Source organism: Coloeus monedula, assembly GCF_965178545.1.
Source record: "Coloeus monedula genome assembly, chromosome: 3".
Classification (NCBI taxonomy): Eukaryota; Metazoa; Chordata; class Aves; order Passeriformes; family Corvidae; genus Coloeus; species Coloeus monedula.
The window spans coordinates 47,574,838-47,595,970 of NC_138783.1; the positions used below are offsets into that span (position 1 = coordinate 47,574,838).

The following is a 21,133-nucleotide window of genomic DNA, read 5'->3' on the forward strand; positions in this document are numbered from 1 at the left end:
GTGTAGCATTTAAGTTAGAATGTTCTGAAGGTGCAGTTGTACCACCTAAAGTAGTCACTGTAATACCAGTATGTGCCTGGGCACATTGCCTAAATGCTGTTTTCTGAGTGACTGGCTTCATCATATTAGCCCCATGTACCAGTTCTGACAATGAAATGCTGTAGCCTCATCAATAAAAAGTGGAAAATGTCATTATATTTTGCTTAAGTGGGTGTTTGTGTGGGATGGGGGATTTTGATGTGGGGTTAAAGATGACAGCTACCTAGGAGGAAGGAGGAGAAAAATGGGATTTTAAAAGTTCCTCCATTTACCTCTAATGCCATGACATCTTGCTGCTGCTTATAAAAATCTAAATAGGGAACTACTCATTGCTACAAACCTTAAATATTATAGGAATCAAAGATGGCATTTAGCCTACAAAATATTCTTGAAAGAATAGGCAGATCCCTTGGAGATAAACACAAGGGATCTTTAAAGTCCAGAGAACAAAGAAATCCATCCAAAATGCTGAGTGAGAGCTAGTGCTAAATGCTTAGCCTGAGGTGTACCAGATTAGAAAGGACCCAACACTTCCACACTATTGTAACATTTTCTGGTGGGAGTTACTATTTGCAGTGAGAGGATAATTTGTAGAAGTTCAATTATTTTAAACTAACTACATAAATAAAAATTAACAGTAGTCTAACAATAATAAACTGTACTAGGCTGTGCATTATCATGGCAGTGTTGTAATAGCAGACTACTAATGCACAGCCTGCTTACATTTGTTATGGTAATGCAGCCCCATTTGGAAGGGTTTTTTAAAGCTAGTTCATCTATTTCACTTCCCTCTGGCTTTCTTTTATGAGATTATTCTTCTGCATTGTTGCTCTGTTCTCTTACTGTTTTGTTTATCTGAACTATATTGTTAATCACTAGTATAATGCTTCAGGGTAGGATTTTCTTGGAGCGTTCGGTGCTGCTCTAGGCCTTCCCTTGCCCTTTGGAATCCAGGGAGCGATGGGCCAAGGTTGAATGCTTCTGCAGATCCTGCTCTGAAAGTTTTTAATGCCTTTCTGAGCTCTAAGGTTGACAGGGATTGAGGTCTGCATAGAAAACAGGTACAGCACGGACAACAGAAGGGAAAATTTCTTCATATTACCTTACTCTTCATGGAGGGTTGCTTCCAAAACAGAGAATGTAGATCATCCTCTGGACTCACTTTTGACAGTGGTGGTGATATTCGCTGTACACAACTACTTGCTAGTAATTGCACACAGACCACCCATTTATTTCTTAATTTATAGTTTTGAATTAATTTGAGAATAACTTAGTAAACAACTAAATTAAATCAGACTCTCTTAATGGACAGGTGAAAGATTCTGTATTGGGCCACCGGTCCTCTGAGCCATCCATTCCCAGTGGGGAAAGAGGGAGGGGAACCTTGGATTTCTAAGTGTGTTATCAAAATGTAGATTTTTTTTTTTCTTATTTTCTTAAGATTGCCACAGCAGTAAAAGAATGCAGAAGTTATACACATACCAAGGGCTTCCACTTTTCCAGTGTAACTAATTTTTCTAAAAAATACATAACTGGTATTTAACTTAAAATAATTTTTATAGGCTTTCTGTGTAATTTTGGGTCATAAATTCACTTTCTGCCAACAATTTTCCTTACTATTCATAGTTATTAGTGACTTGACCAATTTTGAGTAACTGATATTTTAATGTAGAAAACTGTAAAATGTTTCTCTTTTTAAATGCATTAAAGCAGTCATAAATAGGAATGCATATGAAAAAAATAATTAAGGATTGTGTAGTCAAGTTAGAGACCCATATTTACACTGCAGTTTTCCCTCAGTGAGCTATAGCATGTAGGTCCTTTTTCCTCAGGGTGGCTATTCATCTCATTTCATTCAAGTCTTTCTCAGCATGTGAATATCCCTAGATGATAGGGTCACTCTGTCTTGGGATTTGGGGGTTGCTGGGTCAGAAAAGCAATCTGGGGGGAGAAGCTGCATATTTTAGTCTCTGCCCATTTTTTTCTGTATGACTTATATTTAGTAGTTCAGACAACTTTCTAGGCAGTTGTATAGTACCAATTCTAAAAAGCAGTTTTTAATTCTATAATGCCCACAACCAAAACTTTAAAATCTTAGCCTGAATGGTATTTAGTACTGGTATATTGATACTGGAAATGCACCTTGATAGAAAATCAGCAGGGAGGCAGATGCTATAGGCTTAGTTGCTGTTTTTTGTGTGAAGGGACTCTTGCTACAGCTAACTTCATGAGGAGGGAGCTTTTGTCATGTGCACGTATGTATTATAAATCATTCTAACCTTTGCAGACTCTGCATTTTGCTCACTAAAAATTGCTGCTTTGTGAAAAAACATCCTGTGATAATGGGAGTATTTTACCAGAGAACATCAGGTAAAATGAGTCAGGATTTACCAGTGTCCTGAGGAGTTGATGCACTTCTTCAGAACAATGGTTAATTCTTTGTTGTAAATGACTCATGTTAGCAATGATTTATAATGATATACTTCATAGGTGATGCCATCCAGTAACTTCTACAGAAAGGAAATCTGCTCAGAGTTCATATCTGCTACAGTCCGCCTTTGCATTTTACTTAGGATCGATGATAGTGCTAACAAGTAAACTCAATCAGTTTGTTCAAAAAAAAAAAAAAAAAAGAAAAGAAAATTGTTAGTTTCCCTCAAATTTTAAAGCATCTCTCTTTGAATTTTGCAGCTGACATGGGCTTTGCCCGATTATTTAATTCACCTCTGAAGCCTTTAGCAGACTTGGATCCAGTAGTTGTAACCTTCTGGTATCGAGCTCCAGAGTTGCTTCTTGGAGCAAGGCATTATACCAAAGCTATTGGTAAGTAAATTGGACAAAAATGTACTATTTTGTTCTTTATGTAACTGTACCCAAATATTAAAGCTTTGATAAATTTTTCAGAGGATAGTAGCTGAGTTAAAGGTGCATTACTTGTTTCTTGAAGAAACGTACATCTTTGACAAATTGTTTAGTTTACTGTGATCTCAGGCTATATATAGAAATGAAATCTATTACTGGGTTTTGGCTCCAAATGCCCTGCATGCAGTCTTAGTTTGTGGCTTTCACACAAGACTTTCATAAATGCTGTTAGAGGCAATAAAAAATATGGAAGCAGCTTTGAACTGCTAGTAGAATTCATATTAGGATGACTGTGAGGCACAGTGCATTAATTTTATTGCAGAGGTTATTACCTAGTGTAATAAATACATGAAATAAGGAATGTACAGAGTGGAGAATATAGTGGCTGCACTGAAGCTAAGCTGTAAAAGTAAGCTGCATTTTAGCCTCTCTGTGTCTTTTTCAAAGACAGATGACGGATGGCCAGAGCTGTTGTGGGCTGTAGAACAGGGGGAACAGCTCAGCCGCGGACTGGAGGGAGATTCATCTTTACTGGATTGATCAGCTTTGCTATGGAAGGGACAGAGACTGTAGGGGAAAGGACTGGGAGGTTTTTCTCTTGCTGGCTGGTTTAAAAGATGTGTTAGAGGCTGGAAACCAATTTTGGGAGGAAATAACTTCCCCAGCAGCTACTCCACTTGCTTTGCACAGACAGAGAGGTTGTAGGTCAGCATACTGTATTGTTGTTTCTGTAACCTGAAAGGCTTCCTCAGAACTCAATCTTCTTGTTTTCTTGGTTTGTTTTTTTTTTTTTTTTAAGATCATATCAGTGTTTCTGTCAGCAGTTCTCATGTTTATGCCTTAAATGTATTCTTGTTTACTTTTCTGTTAATACTGTGTTTCTTTTATAGATCAGATACATTTTTTATATGTTCCTTTAAACTGCTTAATTTTTTGTATTTGCATCTTCCCTCACTTTACTGGCATTTCTTCTGATTGCAGTGTGTGAAACTGCATGGGCAGTCATTGCCTTTCGTACATAATTTTTTCAGTGCAGATAAAAAAATGACTGTGTAAAAACACTGAGTAGTGGGGTTATGCTGTCTGCATTATTTGCTTTTGTCCTTGTTTATGACCTTGTTCATTCAAGGCTCAATCTAGCATTATTTTGAGTTAAAAATTGCATTTGTATATACTAGAAAAAAATGGAGAAAACAGCTGGGAAAATTCAGGCTATCTGATTATAAGATAGGAAAGCAACAGTTAAAAGAAAGGTTGTGGGGTTTTAATTTTTTTTTTTTTTTCAATAAATATTATGAAAAAGTTGTGAGGTATGTGGGCTTCAAGCAATTTGCTTGTTACTCTCTTTCAGGGTATTATAGATAGCATTTGGTTTATTCCAATACCACTACTTTTCAATCTGTATTTTTGGGGTCATTTAATACTACTCAAACTTGGCTGATCAGCAGTTGAACATTTCTTGGTCAGGACAGTGTGGCAGTGAATGGGCAAGATGCTGGTTGGCTTTTCTTTGTTTGTGTTTTGTGCGTTGACAGTCACCCCAATAGTTTTCTTCACTTTTTTTCTTGACCAAATAACTTTTTTACAATGTTAAATGGTAGCTACACTTAAAAACCCCACAAAAACTTGTATGATACTGTCGCAGCTCCTGTGTAGTTACTGAGTTGGGTACCTCAATCCATAGCTAATAGAAAAAGTTGACAAGTACTGCACTTCTACAATAGAAACTTGAAGTTTTCAATGCAGGGACCTTATCTCTTGATAAGCTAAACACTAACATTCTACCTCATCCAGATGCTTTTGGAAAGATTCATTTGTTGTTTTGTTTTGTTTTTTTTTTATTTCTGTTCTCCTTTTTTTAAAGATATTTGGGCCATAGGGTGTATATTTGCAGAGCTGCTAACATCAGAGCCAATATTCCATTGTCGACAAGAAGATATCAAAACTAGTAATCCTTATCACCATGACCAGCTGGACAGAATATTCAATGTAATGGGATTTCCTGCAGGTACATTCTGTATTTTTTATCACCACTGTTCAAAGAAAGATATCTGTATTGCTTTCTTTGCATATGAAGGTGGCAGCTGATCAAAGCAACAAAGCTGTTCAAACACAATCTTTATTTAATGAGTTACAAATCTAGAATCTAGTGGTCAAATTAGGTATTTGCCCTTTTATTAATGATAGGGTTATCTTTGTGTATATGTGTACCAATGCTTTATTATTTTAAAAGATTGTATTTAATGGTGGATGATTAAAAATGAGAAGGACTATTTCAGCATTTCATCAGTACTGATTATTGATTTGGAAGGCAACTGATGATTTATGAAACCAAGCAAAACGATATACTTTTAGTGAATATTATGCATTTGTTTAACTCATGCTAAATTAAACATAGCATTTGGAAGTAATAGAGGGTACTGAATTTTTTTCCCCCCGGTGGAAGGCTGGTGGTATAGAGAAAATTTCTTTATTCTAAACTGGAAGAAAGAACTGCTTGCATGAACCAAAACAAATTGCTGTGTGGACATCACCTGCTGCATTTTCCCTTCAGTGTTGATCATATCTTGTTTTTCTGCAAGCTGCCTTGCTTCAGTTAATACTTTGTCTTGTAGTGTTCACATGATCGCAGGAGTCGGAGTCAAAGGGGCCTTATTTTTGCTTTTTGTTTATCTTTCTCCTCACTCCTTGTGTTTCTGCTGTTGTCCATTCACTGTTAATTATGTTTTCCTTTATTGTTTTTCTGAACTTGCCTCTTCCTTTCACACTAATTTTGTGGTCTGTATGTTTGTGTGGTTCTAGAATTCTGTTATTAAACATGCTCTTCTTTTTGCCTTTGACTATTTTTTTGTGTGTATGTACTTCATTGCTTCTGTACTGTTGTACGAGATTCACGGAAATGTTGCCTTTGCATATTGTGTCCTTAGTTTTGCTTCTTTAAGCAGTACTGTCCTCTTCTGCTTTTGAACTAGAATTTTACCCTTTTATGCTGTTCTTACTTCATTTGGGTTTTACATTGGTTTTTTACAGCTTACATAAAAAGATCATAGTCTTACTTTGGTTTTCTGATTGGTTTAATGAATCCTTTCTGATGGTCTGCATTTGACCTTTGGAGGTCTTAGGTTCTTACCAAGGAATGCTTTTCATTCAATTAGAGCGATATTTTTTGCATTTTAATTGACACTTGCCATATCTGAAACAGTTTCACATGTCTCTGGGATAGGAAAGAGGAGAATATTTTGCTTAACTAAGTAACAATTAAATAATTATCTCTGATTTATTTCTTTGTTTATTTAATGCTTTTAAACTCAGTGTTCTGCAGTTGTGATCAGACTTAGTAAAGATTTGAATTGAACCAAATTACTTGCCCACAGAGCCTTTTCAAGAGTTGGAGCTTAAGACATTCGAGGCTAGGTGCTGGGAGTGAGTTTTTTGTTTTATTTTTAAATCCATTTCGGCCTTGGTCTACATTGAGATGAATTTTTCTTTAATTTGAGCACGCAGACTTTACTTTTTCTTAACTTTTTGTTGGCTAGCAGTATTTCTTACTTTACAGAAGTATCTGTGGGCATTTTTCTGTAACTAAAAGTGCTGTCAGCACAGAGAATCCCTTAGGAAGAAACAGGGTTTGCTGGAGTCTTGTGTACTCCTGTCCTGAGATCACAGCTGTGTCTAAATAAATTAAATAACAGTCCTGATGGGTTCAGGCACAAGGCCTGATGTGTTTTTCTTCAGCGTTGTTTAGTGGGCACTGTAGCTAGCATCTGGTTTTTTCAAGTTCTTGAATTAATCAGCACACAGCTGGAACCTCTGAGGTGTTGGTATGATTTATTGTGAGGAGGTGATGAAGGAATAGGAACCAAAGAGTACGAAGACCTAAGTAACTGCAAGGTTGGAGAAGCAGAATTAAAAAAGAAAAAAAATCAAGGCTGTGGAGATACTTGGAAATGCTTTGTTTTACTCAGAGAGAAAGGGAAAAAAATAATTAATACTGCTTTGCAGATAAAGACTGGGAAGACATAAAAAAGATGCCTGAACATTCAACCTTAATGAAAGATTTCCGGAGAAACACGTAAGTCTCAGATGAGCTTGCTTAAGCAAGCATATTTTATATCTCTTTCCTACTCTTAAGTTTTTTGTAGGTCAGATTGTTTTTTATGTAGATGCCAAACAAGGACCAGGAAATTGTTATGACTTAAGATTGTGCAAAATGAAAAACAAAGTTGTTTCTGTGTGGTGAACTTGGCCTGTTGAGGTGATGTGGCTCAGAAGAGTAGCCAGAGAGCCTGTAAAGGGTAAGGTAGCAGGTATGAAACAGGTGATGCCAGTGAGACCCCACGCAGCTCTGAAGTTTGCAAAGCACAGTGTGTTAAAGCACAGCTGTTCCCAAACCTGTGGTACTGGCAGTGATATGCTGTAATAGCTGCATGAAAGGGGTCTGGTAACCTTGCACCATTTCCAGCAAACAGTGGGTATAATTGTCAGGTTTGGTGTCTAGGGTAGCTTATGAAGACTAAAGAAGAAAATACCCTTCAGCTTTGCTGTCACATTGCCACAGGCTAATACGTGCACTTAAAATGCCACCCTGTTGCATGATTTCTGTGCTGTACAGTTACATACCTTTCTTGCACCTGCCATGCTATTGTAACCATTTAGAAACCTTTTTTTTTTTAGTTTCTCTTCCAAAAAAGTAAATTCATGAATGCTTTTGTAGCAAACTGGAGGTTGCAGGAGAGTGTTTAGATGGGCTCAGTATTTATCTCTACTGTCATGAGAAATATACAGAATCAAACAGTGTAATAGTAAAATTGCTAACAGGCAGTTCAAATCCAGTTGATAGTTTACTGTCTGCATGTGAGTTAAAAGTGTGCTTTTTGTGTGAATGTGATGTGCTTTTATAAGGATATGAGGGAAACATGCCTTTCTGCAGTTCTGATTTTCAAGCAGTCTCTGGTGTTGGTAGTTGTAGTTTTTCCCTTCTTACTGGATTTGCAGGGAGACTAAGCTGTTCTTATTAATATGTTTTGTGGCTACTAAGGAAGTTTTACAGTATCAATGATTTGCATATTAGAAATAAATTTTTTTTTTCCTGTTCTAGGTATACCAACTGCAGCCTTATCAAATATATGGAAAAACATAAAGTTAAACCGGATAGTAAGGCATTCCACTTGGTAAGTTTGTGCATACATAAAAAATCAAATCCCTTGTATAATTTACAGATGTTTGAAGTAAGAGTTGAGCTGATGTCAAGTCCACTGTAACTAACTTTACTTTATAAATAAAGTTAGGAATAACTGAACTCTGCAATCTGAAAATTGCAAAATCACTTTACCTTCTCACATTGATGAAATGATTCTGAGTGTCATTCACTGGATTAGGTTCAGTATCAAGTAATTTTGAAGTTTTTTTGTTTAGGTCATGTTAGCCTGTAGTTATATTTGCAGTTTTGCTGCAACCCGTAGCCATTTTGCTGCTTTGCATACTTTCAATAGCTTATTTTTTTGCTTCTAAAAAATTCCTATATGCCTGATTTTTTTTTTTTTTTTGCATATTCATTTTTAAGCTTTTGAAGAGACCTTAGAGCAGACTTTCAATATGTAAAGGGAGCATTTGTAGACACTTGTTGCAAGGACAAGCAGTGATAGGACATGGGGTAATGGATTTGAGCTGAAAGAAGCTAGAGTTGGATTGTATATTAGGAAGAAATTATTGACTGTGAGGATAGTGACGCACTTGGGACAGGTTGCACAGGGAAGTTCTGGATGCCCCGTCCCTGGAAGAGTTTAAAGACCAGGTTGGATGGGACTTGGACCAACCGGGAAGGTGCTCCTGCCCACTGCAGGGGTGTTGGAACAAGATGGTCATTAAGGTACCTTCCAACCCAAACCATGCTATGATACGATACAAGTTTGCATCTTACAGACTTAAAAAGAAAATTGACTTAAGACTTGGACATGTAGTTTGGAAAATTTTTATAGTCTTCCTAGTTCACTAATCTTTGTAGCTTTCTTATGAATACTTCGTAGAGCCCTTACAACAATTTTTTCCTCTCTAGAATGTGTAACATTTTATGAAGACTCCAGTAAAAATTATGCACTAGCTCAGCCCTGGAAGTGCTTGTCTTGTTGTTTCAGAAATTACAGTACTGAGCCTTTTTGTCCGTGTTATAAAGAACATTTAAGTTGCTACAAGACAGCCTATATATGTATTTATGTATGGAGAAGAAAGAGTTTAAGGGTGTCTAGTCTTTCTGAATGTTCATCCTCCTTATCCTGATGTTTCCTACTCAGATTAAATGTTTTCAGGCTCAAATGATAAAGTAAATAGATTATTTGGGAGGTCGATGGGAGTGAGGGAGGAAAAGGAGAAGATTTTTCTTCTTGGAGGTGAGAAGAATAAATTGGAAAGAAGGGAGAAGATGATGGAGAGGCCTGGGTGTCTGAGGGCCACGTGGCTTTTGCTCAAGTCATCGGAAGCTGTACCTTCCCAGATGATCAGACACAAGGGGTTTTTAAGCAGCTGTCTCTTTTCTATTCCATACTCTTCCCTCCATATAAATTCTGGAATTTATCCTTCAGTCAGACCAGATCTGATGCAGTATTTTTCTTGTGGCATACTGCTTGAGCAGGTTTGAATGGGGGTTTTCAAGCAGATAAGTTATACTTCAGCCAGTCTAAAATAGAGCATATATTTAAGGTTCAGATTAAACCCCAAAGTACAACCAGCTGAATCAGGTAATGATTGCAGCTGTACTGTTCGGCGTCATTTACTGTGAAGTGTCTCTGCTCTCTGAAGTTAAAAGTTGGTGAAATTAACTAGAGATGTGTACGTAAGCAAGGAGACCAATCCTCTCTGAGGGAGGCCCATAGTAAGACTTTCTCTGAATGAGCTAGCTTCTCGTACAAGCTGTGCATGCTCTGTCCAAACCAATCTGAAATTTCTCATGTGTTCTCTGTCTTGCAAGATTAGAAATTGTTTTCAATGGAGCAACAAAACTAGACATAAAATGGTCAGATGAAAATAGTTTGAAACACTTACTGCAGGATTTTCTCTTCTCTCTGTAGCACAAGGGGATTGTAACTGTGTGAACGTGTTCAGCATGTTTGTACCAAAAAGCAGTGGTTGCATTAAAATGCAGAGTCAAGGAATGCTGTCCTTTACCAGACCACTGGCACACTTCCATCCTTGGTTACATCTGTTAGTGCTGAACAGCAGGATCAGAAGGGGAGTGTGGATGTGGACCCCAGACTGAACATATTCCTCAAGTGGTACTTCACCCACCTTCACTCAACACAGCTGATGGCAAGAGAGGGAGCTTTGTGCAATTTGGATGGTGTCAGTCAGTGTCAAGGGAGCTAAAAAGCAGTCAGGGTATTCAGTAGTGTGGATGTAGCTGTGTTCTTTTGTACCTCCCATAGATCTGGATGTGAGAGAAGTACTGTGAAGTTCATTAGCTGTAATAGAATTTTCTCAGTTTTCTGCTCACTGCTGTCTGTCAGAACAGTTCACTGGAACCTATTTAAAAAACCTGAGCTTTCCAGAATAACATCTTAAAATACTGTTCATGAGCTGCCAAAATTTGAATGTGCCTTAGGTTTCTGCTCTTGTTGTTTGAGGCTAAACTCAACTGCAGATGAATGCCTTGGGCCTCTACAGCAAAGTCTGAACAAGTTCAGTGAATTTCTTGGTTACCAGTTCTTCCAGAGGTATTCCAAGATCTTACCCTTTCACAACTATTAAGATACAAGTATCTTTTCCTCTTACTCTCTGCATCAGAACAGATTAAAAACGCTGTTTATAATCTACGGTCTTAAAATATATAAATCCAGAGATTGTTGTCAGTGACAAAAATAAAATGCTTTGATTTCCCAACTTGAATGAACCAGTTTTTTTTCTCCTCTTTACAGACATTCATGTACACGGTCCCTTTTCACATACAGAACTGATGTGTTAACTTAAGAAAACTTTGGCTCTTTCCTGCTTTTGCAGCTTACTGTTTTCCCACTTCCACATTCTTGATTTTTTTTTTCGTACTTACTTACACCCTAGAGAATGGAAAACAGCTGCTGTTTCTGGTTAATTTAGTGATTCTTGATCTTCCACGTGGTTAGTTTGGTCCATATGAACTGTAGTGATTGTCCCATTCATTGATGATGTTTGAAGTTTACTGCATTTTTATTGTGTCATTTAGCCAGGTGATCTTTACATCAAGCAGTTTTTAAAATAAAAAATACTTGTAATAATAAGAGGAAGGTTCACTTCTGTGTGGCACCTGTACAAGGGGGCAGAACCAAAGTTTTGATCCCCTGGGTGGATAATGGTTGCACAATCATTTGTGATTTCTTTTTTGTGTGGCTGATCAGGACCAAGTCTTGTCAGCATGTGATGGACAGCTCTAGAATCCAGTCACCAGAAATTATGCTAGAATCTTGCAGTGCTTTTTATTTGTGTTTTTTAGTGTGTTGGCAGTTCTTTGTCATGTTTTGCCTTTTCTGGCTCATTCAGCATGCTATTCTATAAAAACTTAATGTAGACTCAGAGAGCTGAAATAACTTACTGTGAGTCCTTGTGGATGATTTGAAAAACAAAACTGTACTGATGGTGGTAATCATAGTTACCACGTTCTTAACCATGCCGTCAAAACGGAAGGCTGAGGGGGGAAATGTACTTTCTTAACTTCAGCTTTTGAGGTGTGGAGATTTGCACTGTGGTTATGAATGCTCACTTAGTAGCTAGTGAAAGGAGATGACCAGTTCAGACTTAGATCATGACACTGGATCTTTTTAAAAAGGTGAATGTATGAATCCTGTAAAAAGTATGAACAGGAAATTTAAATTAATATTATTTACATATGTAGTTTCTTGTTAGATCCACAATTTTTAAAAACCCCACTACAGGTTGGAAGTGAAGCATTTCTTTTAAAGACCATTGTCTCTGACAGTATGTCATGGTGTAGTTTTGCCTTGGGCACTGTGTTGTATTGGTGAAACATGAAAACTCACAGGTTATCTCATGTTGCTTGTCCAGCACAGCTGCATTCCACACAGCTGCTGGAGAGAAGTATATGCATGTACACCAGACTTTTTGAATGAGAAACACATAGTTTAAGAATGCATCACTGCAGCTCAGCACTAGAGCTAAATAAAATCCTTATGGTCTGCTGTTCCTAGTTCACAAGACGCCACCTGGGATGCTGTGTCCAGAGGAGGGCCATAAAGGTGCTTAGAGGTCTGGAGCACCTCTGCTCTGAAGACAGGCTGAGAGAGCAGGGTTTGTTCAGCCTGGAGAAGAGAAGGCTCCCAGGAGACCTTCGAGCACCTTTCAGTACTTGGAAGGGGGTCTCCAGGAAAGCTGGAGAGGAGCATTTTTTTGATAGAACAAGAGAGAATGGCTTTATTACTCAAAGAAGGTAGATTTAGATTGGATATTAGGAAGAAATTCTTTATTCAGAGAATGGTGAGGCACTGGAACAGGTTACACAAAGTTCTGGATGCCCCTTCATTGGAAGTGTTCAAGGTCAGGCTGGACAGGGCTCTGAGTAACCTGGTGTAGTTAAAGGTGTCCCTGCCCATGGCAGGTGGTTGGGCTGACTGACCTTGAAAAGGCCCTTCCAGCGCAAATTATTTCCTGATTAAAGTTGCTAGTACATTGTGGAAACTTTCCGAATGTTTTGGTACCACACTTGTGACCGGAACTGAGTGTCCTGAGCTTTGCAAGTGAAAATAGGTGTTCTTTGATAGGAAATGAAGTTGCTATTTTAACAGGAAAGAAGAGTGTGGTTATGCCATTTATGGTTAGGCTTTTGAGTTCAGACACATTTGTATCATCTTGTCTTTCAGGAATACAGTGAAGTTTCTATAAATGATTTTGGTAATGTAAAGGTTTTTACCTTCTTTTTTTTTTCAGCTTCAGAAATTGCTCACTATGGATCCAATAAAGAGAATTACCTCAGAACAGGCTATGCAGGATCCTTACTTCTTGGAAGATCCTCTTCCCACATCTGAGTAAGTGGTCAGTTTATTAACCTATCAGTGCATTCAGAGATGCTTTAGAACTGTGCTTTCTCTCTGCCCTAAGTATGTTTGTGAATATTGAGCTAAATACTGTCTAACAACCGAATAAAGCTATAACCAGTAAAATGCCATTCGTGGTTTTTAAAATTAAGTAGTATTTTTATTAATTCTCTTGCTTTATGGAACTTTGATCCTATTAGTTGCAGCACTAATCTTGTTACTCACTGACAGGTTGATTATGCATGCTACAGATCTTGGTAGACAACTGCTAAGTGCCCGCAGGTCCACTTCTCTGCTCCAGAATGCCAGATGACAGTCTCTAATTAGTTTACATTTTTGTCTTAGCCTTTGTTGTAAATTCAGTGGGTGGGGAAAGTCAACTCTGTGTCTCTGTGCTGTCATCCTTAACAACTTAAATCCATTTTCTGTAGACACTCCTCTTTTTTGTTTGCACAGGCAGGTTTACAAAAGGGAGAAAATGTATGGACAATGAATGATTTCATTAAAAATTAAGCCCCTCTTCCAAAAGACTAGGCCGAGAGCATGACTGTACACCCTTTTAGGAAAGCTATTAGTACATCCTGTGTGTGATTTTCTACCCTTCTGTAGGGAAGAATTTATAAAATATGTATACTTATAAGGAATTAATTAAAAATGAAATTATTTCACTAAAACCCACGGAATTATTTATAGCATCTCCTGACCTGTCTCTGTGATTTAAAGTCATGTGAATGATTGTTGCAGAAACTGCTTTTAGAATGGTGTTTGGCTTTTTTCTCAAATTTAGGTTGACATTTTAATGTGAATACACAATGAGTATTGCTAACCGGTGTACAGAGACTTTATTATAAATACATTCTACTGATGAAGGGCAGGTAAATATTAGCTTTCAGTAGCAGTAGTGAATCCATGTAGACGGTGAGATATGAATTGACAGGTGAAATTTCTAGTTACTTTTAAATTTTTTTTCCAGGTGGTTTTATTAATAGTCAGTGAAGCTTCCAGGAATACTTTTAGTTAATCCTGAGATTGTGAATTACACAATAGCTGTAGTAAGATAGCTCTTTGTGCCCTTGCAGATACCTAGCAGGTGATGTACCTTTCTAACCAACAAAAAATTTATTTTTTTTATAAGCTTAAGTTAGTGTATAAGAGTCAACTGAACATTAAAATTGAATGTGAATATGTTTTTACTAAGCTTAGAATATGGTGATAGTCAGACAGGGAAAACTTCTCCATTAGTTACAGGTATTAAGTGATGGCTCAGGCAACTTGAAACTAGCATGGGTGAAGTGGGAATCTTACAGGTCTAACCCTTCTGTTCTAATACAGTGATAAATAGACTTTTTTGGGGGACAGTGTTTTTGCAGGTTGTCAAATCCCTTACCCAAAACGAGAATTTTTAACAGAAGAAGAACCAGATGATAAAGGAGACAAAGTAAGTACTAGAAGAACAGTATCATCATGTTTCACTGGCTTTTACACTATTTCCTGATTTCATGTTCTATCATGTACTGCTTTTGAGTTGAAATTTTTCTTTGTGTTTAAACAATTGAGAAGAACCAGCAGCAGCAGCAGGGCAATAACCATACTAATGGAACTGGTCATCCAGGGAACCAAGACAACAGTCACACACAGGGACCCCCACTGAAAAAAGTGAGAGTTGTTCCTCCTACCACTACCTCAGGTGGACTTATTATGACCTCAGACTATCAGGTATTTTGTTTTATTCACATACTGTGTATTTGTTTTTCATGTTTAGAGCACTGTTTCTTCAAACTAAAAAAGTAATTTTGTAAATGTCACTGTATTAACAGTTACTTTTTGGCATCTTTCGAATTTTTTTTCAGATGTATTTAGTTGATGGTTTGCTGATATCCTGATGCTCTTTAGGTTAGCAGTAAGGAAATAAAGATGAGACATCATTAGAGTTACTAATTATTACCTTCATATTAGGGAATGCTAATGGTTATTAGGAGCCTGTTATGCTGTGCTCTGTATCACCTGAAAATGCCATTTCTTGCTTGAAGAAGCCTGTAATTGTAGGAGGTAGAGGATACTGCAGTAAAAAAGCTGTGAAATAAGAATCTGAACAAGTATTTTAGTTGGGTAAATGGATGTGGAAACAGTATTTTGGATGACAAAGACTTGGCATGATGCTGTCATAATCTTTCTTTTGAAGACCAAGGGAGATTCCAGGTTGAGTAAGCCAAATATTACAGATCTGAAGATAGGTGAAGTGGTGGCAGTGAATGAATGAGGAAGATGAGGAGACACGTTGGGAAAAGAAACTTGAGGAAAACATGAAAATTTCCCACGTTTGCACTTGTGGTCAGACGTTAAAAAATCAGAGCCTGGAGTATAAGAATATCTTAGTCATCCCAAGGAATGATACCTGAGGTTTTGGGTTTGGATGAGGCTACTACTGGAGACTGGGGAGGAGAGAGTTAAGGACAAGCTTTAGTTAATACAAGCTAAGAAATTACAGAAGAGGAGCAGGGAAGACTTCAGATGATTCACAGGAGCAGTTAGAGAATAGCAGATTTTTGGAAGCGTAGGGAATAGAAGATTTCAAGAGGAGGCATGCTGCTGGAAATGTTAGCCTGCAGGAACTATTGCATACTGATTCACATGGAATGCACAGTACAGGCAGCCAGTTGGCAGACAGTCTTGGATGAAATCAAAAGATGGGGAAGTTGGAAACTACTGGCAATGTTTTCAGTTAATTTAAAGATTAATATCTAAATGTGAGACCCTGATAATGGAAACCCACTTAGCTGGGCTTATGTAGCAAAACGTAGGGAGAGTTAAGAAACGGAGTAAAGCTGCTTCTGTCAACTTGCCTTTCAGTTTGATACAGCTTCTCCATGAACCACCAGTGGGCTTTGAAGTCTTGCATTTCAGAGTTTGTTCCTCAGAGTACCAGATAGCCTCAGAAGCTGCCTGGAGACATTACACTCATCCTTACCTAAATCTGTGTACTCTCAGCATTGGCCAAAACTTGAAAGTACCATGAAAATGTAAAATGAGATCATTTTCAAGAGCTTTATTGTGAGCTCCTTCATATAGTCCCCAAGTGCCTTTGTTCAGTTTTTCCCAGGACATCAATAACACATCAGTTTGCAAGTCATTCTCCTTGAACAAGATACATTTTTAGAGCTGTTTGAGACAGTGGTGAGCCTTAACTACAGTTCTGCAGGGTGGGGTGCCTCTAAGTATAAATGTCATCTTTCTTTTAGTAGGATTATCCGTCACAAGCACTCTTAGAGGAGTTTCATCCCTTTCAATTTGGCAAGCTGCAGTCGATTGCTGTTTTGGCCTTTTAATTGGCTCTTCCTACCACTTCTTAAAAACACACACACAGAGCAGAAGGCAAATGCAACTGTAGCTTTCTTAATCTTGCCCTCCGGTGGAGTCACACGTCTAAGGAGGTTGATGCCAGAGGTTGTGTGTACAGTGTCAGGGAGCCCCATTTACGTGCCCTATTTGCATGCCCTTCACCTCATTTTGCTGCTGCATCGTGGCATTTGGAACAAACTTCAGCTCGTAGTTCTGTGAGCCAGAGCTGAAGTTTGCTGGCTGTCAAATCAGAGGACTCAAATTGCTCAGCTGGAGTTGGCATTGGTTTGCTTTCAGCTCATGCTCATCAAAATTTTTGTACTCTCAGATATCCATCCTGGAATTACAGCTGGGGGCAGCCCTTGTTGACAAATATAATTTCAGAATACTTTTCCCTTAAGATAATGACAACTGCTGCTTTTCTGTCTCAGGAGCTCTTACTGGTGACTTGACTACTTTTGACCAATCTTTTTGCTGTCTCTCCAGGAGGGGAAATACCTGGTTTTCAAAGAAAAAATATCTTCTTCCTCCTACCTTGCAAAGAGGCAGTCAGTAGATTTTTTTTCTGATTTAGGTGTCTGGAAAACATGATAATCAAAGAGAGGAGACCTGAACTTGCTAGCACTAGAACAAAAGCAGTTAAGAGTTTCCTACTGATGGTTTCAGGTCTCCCTGAAAAAAATTCCTCACATTTTTTGCTTCTGATCCAGCCGTTTGAGGAGATGGCAAACAAACATTACAATACAGCCTTCTGTTTTAATCAAACACCTGTTCCTTTGTTCTTCATTTGATTTGCTCAAATTCCCCATAAAAGGCTTGTGAAGAAGGATTGCCATCTCCTGGGCAAGGCACACTAAGACAGTTTCTACATTCACTCAGAAGTCAAATTACTCTCTGCAGGGCACATTGACCTTGTATCCTTTTCTGCCACGCATAAAAATAGTAGGCACATGGCACACAGACTTCCTTGCCTCCTTGTTTAAATCTGCAATGTGACACTCCCAAAGGCAGTGTGATTAAACAGGCTGGAGCAATTCCACTACTCTGAGCTTTTGCTTGTGATAACCCTCTGGGTGCTTAATGGTATTTAGAAAGGATTGGATATTTACTTTTGTTCTTAAACAAAAGCCATTTGTTGCTTTGGTGTCATGAAAGAAACTGATTTTTCATTGCCTCTGTCTTAAAATAAGATCTGTTTTAGAAGTCAGGATGCAGAGAGTGTTTCACTACTGAAATGAATGGTCAGTTTTAAGTGGTTAAACTTGTGATGGCTTCCTACATACAGGAGCCACACGTGGGCAAAACCAACATTCAAGATTTTTGCCCTCTGAAGTACATCCTGTATTTGTAACATGGAGAAGGGTGACTCAGAGCTGTGACCCTTCTGTTGATGAGTGACTTAGTCTTTCTCTGAGGGCTGAAGGCAAATGTCACAAAGTTCAGTCACTGTGCTAATGGTGCCATTCAGCAGTGCTGGTTTGTTCGTACTGATACTAAGTGCTGGTCCAGCCATTTCTGCCTCTTTTCTCTAGACATGTTAGCTCAGTCTTAGGAGTGTGTTAACAAGTAGAGTAGGCCTTTTTTTATTTCTGCCATCGTCTCAGCATCCTGGGTATAGCTTCTCTTCCAAGTGCTGTACAGCAAGGAAAAAAAAGGGTTTTTTTGCTTTATATTGTCACTTAATATTTTACTTTCTCAGGGCATTGGTTCACCACAATTTTTGCTATTCAGGTCTCAGTAGCAATACCCTAGTCCTGGAATAGTCACTTTAGAGAAGTTTCCAGAACTTTTCTAGAAGTTTTCCTAAAAAACATATGTCCTGTGATACCAAGAATTCAGAAGTGACACAGTTTCTAAATACTGCCAAGTTTGTGAGGGCATGTAAACCTTAACATGAATGTAAACCAGCACAGTAATGCACTGTTAATTTAATGATGTTCGATGCTACTAAGGGGTCACATACTTAGATTGCAAATCTCATAGGCAGTCCTTCTTTCCTTTATAACACATGATCAGTAAATAATAACTTCCAGGTTAAGATTGAAGTAGGCAGTTGCTGGTTTGCTGAGAGCTTCTTGTAATGATGGATGCTCCACTCAATAAATAATTGTGGGAGTTCTGGTTGAAAGGGACCTCTAGAAACCATCTAGCTCAGTCTCCCACTGGGAGCAGGGCTGTTGCTAGTTCTGACTCACTTGGGTTAGCATGGCTTTGTTCAGCTGAGTCTTAAAAACCTTCATAAACAGAGACCTCACAGACTCTATGGGCAGATTCTTCCAGTGCTGTACTGGTCCCTTAGTGGTCCCTTCTCCAGTGTCCCACCTGAACCTCCCAAGCCACAATCTAAAGACATTTTTCCCTGAAATATATGGTTCCACTGAGGAACATGTTGCTGTTGTCTTTAAACTCTCCTTCAAGTATTTAATGCTGCTGATAGATGACCCCTTAGCCCAGTCACAGTGCTCTCAGCCTGTACTCCTAGGTCACACAAAAGGGTGGCAAGTATATGCTCTACGATCTCCAGAATAAGGCAGAGTGGCTCATCGGCAGTAAGATGCCTTGTCTGGACCTCCACCCCAGCCTACCCTCTTGGTAGGAGAAGGGAGCAAGTGGAGAAGACCACTTCCATGAGTGGTGGTAGCCCAGTGTCATGTGCAGGTGCATTGTAGCCATCTGGAGGGTTGGCTGGAGGTATGACTGTGATGGGTGAAGATTCACAGGAGGCCATTAGAGTGGATAACAGAAGGCTGGCAGCTGTCACTTTCTGGTCTGCTATTCCTGATGCCGGTTACCTGCTGTAAACAGAGTAAGTGAAACGAAGCCTGGAAGTGCAGCTGCTTTGAGGCCGTGTGCGCTGGGTGCCTCGTGAAGAAACGAGTCAGTAGGTGCAGTTGTCTCGCGATGTCCGTGTTACAAAGGGTCGTGTGTCTGTGCTTTCCTCCCTGCAGCGTTCCAACCCCCATGCTGCCTACCCCAACCCTGGACCAAGCACATCGCAGCCACAGAGCAGCATGGGATACTCAGCTACCTCCCAGCAGCCGCCGCAGTACTCGCACCAGACGCACCGGTACTGAGCTGCACCCGGTGCCGTTGCTGCGCCGTCGCTAATGCTGCAGGACCGGCCGCACGGCTGCGTGCCAGGAGCCCGGCTTGGGCCAGAGAATGTACTGTACAACCACACCTCCCACCTGTCCGACCGCCACGACCCATCCCCTGCCACAGGGCCGAGTGGGGGCTCCCACGTTGTACCTGGTTTTGGGGTTAGACTTGAAAAGAAAGTTGCTAGCACAGTTTGTGTTGTGGATATGCTACTTCTGTAGTTTACTTGACATGGTTCAGACTGACCGATGCATTTTTTTCAGTGACAGTCTGTAGCAGTTGAAGCTGTGAAATGTGCTAGGGGCAAGCATTTTTGTTGTCGTATGTGGTGAATTCTCTTGATGTAACAACTTTATCTGACCAATAGTACACGACATCTTTGAACTGGTACTTGAAACATACAGTATATGTTACCATGGCAAAAAAGCAAACTAACCATCTCTCAGACAGTTTTGATAGACGTTTATTTTTAGTGACTTTTGTGGGTTGGTTCATTTTCCACCTAGATCAATGTTTCATGACCGACACGATTGCTACGATGAGATTTTTTTAAGAACATGAAAGCGTTTGCATTTTTTCCCCAGCAATTACAAACGTCCCAAAGATTTATTTCCAACGTAAGTTTTTGTTTTTGTTTTGAAATCTATGACTTGACTGGTATTAAAGCTGCTATTTGATAGTAAAATAAGTATGTTGTCATTGATATAAACATGTTTGGTTCAGCAAACAAACTAAAATGATTGTCATAGACAGTGTTTTATTTTTTTCCTGTTGGTGTTAATGATTTGTGAGCATGCTTTGGGATTAAAAAAGCATGAATGATATTTCCTAAAAAGGTGCGGCATCCATTCAGATATTTTGTCATGATTTTTGAGAACCAGCTTGGTGTAGTGGATTTTAAATTTTATTCAGTTAATTTTTTTTTTTTTTAATGTTCGCACGTTGTTTAGGGGTGCCATTCCTACTGCAGAGGAACAAGGTGTTAGGAGAGCCTTAGAATTTATGAGGAAAAACTTACATACAATGTACTGTATCAAACTATTTTACATGAATGACACAAGTATTCTGAGTAAAAAAAAAATCAAACATTGTTAAAACAAGGTGTTATGTAATAAATTTATTTTTCATAAATCTGCATATGACTTTTGCCTGTATTCCTTTTTATCAGTGAAAACACCCTGCTCCCCCATCCATACATCTGGATCAGGTTGTGTCCTGAGAAACAGCATCCAGCGGAAATTTTTCTTGCAAGGCAGGCTTCTGTTAACTGGTGAGAAGGATGATTTTTCCTTTAAACAGCAGAAAAAATGTCATTACTCTTATTCTGTCCATGTAGCTGATCAGCTGGAGATACTTTAAAAGTGGGTTTACTACTAGCAACATTCCCTAGATCAGACAACTCCTCTTCATCTACAAAATCCAGAGGCATTCCTGTCTGGATAGTTCTTCTGAGGTTTCTGTAGCTCATTCTTATTTTGGTAGGTAGTACCACACCATGATTTTGACATAAATATATGTAATACACGCAGGATTTTTTTTCTGCAGGTGCTTCATGTAGTGTGAATATCAACTGGTGTGATTCATCCAAATGCACTGAGATGCCGATGGGGGGCAAAACAAAAACCAAATTGTTAGCCAGCCTGAGAGGCAAACCATATTTGAGGTGAAGATAAAACCATCTGAGTGGATGGAGCACAGGTTCAAGTATTCAGGGGACTTTAAACTAAAGAAGAAACTCTGAGTGCAGAATTTATGCTGCTTTTATGATACCGTACGATGCC

General features: G+C 38.8%; 1 protein-coding gene across 3 annotated transcripts in view; it reads left to right on the forward strand.

Moving 5' to 3' along the window:
- The window catches only part of CDK8 (cyclin dependent kinase 8), a 75,027-nt gene extending 54,620 nt beyond the window's left edge, over window positions 1-20,407 (forward strand). For 2 of the 3 annotated variants that reach the window (XM_082277320.1, XM_082277322.1), the window contains 8 exons: window positions 2,731-2,862; window positions 4,766-4,909; window positions 6,904-6,973; window positions 8,000-8,072; window positions 12,808-12,905; window positions 14,274-14,352; window positions 14,472-14,630; window positions 19,202-20,407. In XM_082277320.1, coding sequence (XP_082133446.1) covers window positions 2,731-2,862; window positions 4,766-4,909; window positions 6,904-6,973; window positions 8,000-8,072; window positions 12,808-12,905; window positions 14,274-14,352; window positions 14,472-14,630; window positions 19,202-19,327 — 881 coding nt within the window. In that variant the 3' untranslated portion in view covers window positions 19,328-20,407. The remainder of the gene's footprint in view (window positions 1-2,730; window positions 2,863-4,765; window positions 4,910-6,903; window positions 6,974-7,999; window positions 8,073-12,807; window positions 12,906-14,273; window positions 14,353-14,471; window positions 14,631-19,201) is intronic. The other variant, XM_082277321.1, reaches the window with a different exon arrangement.
- Window positions 20,408-21,133: the final 726 nt, after the last annotated feature.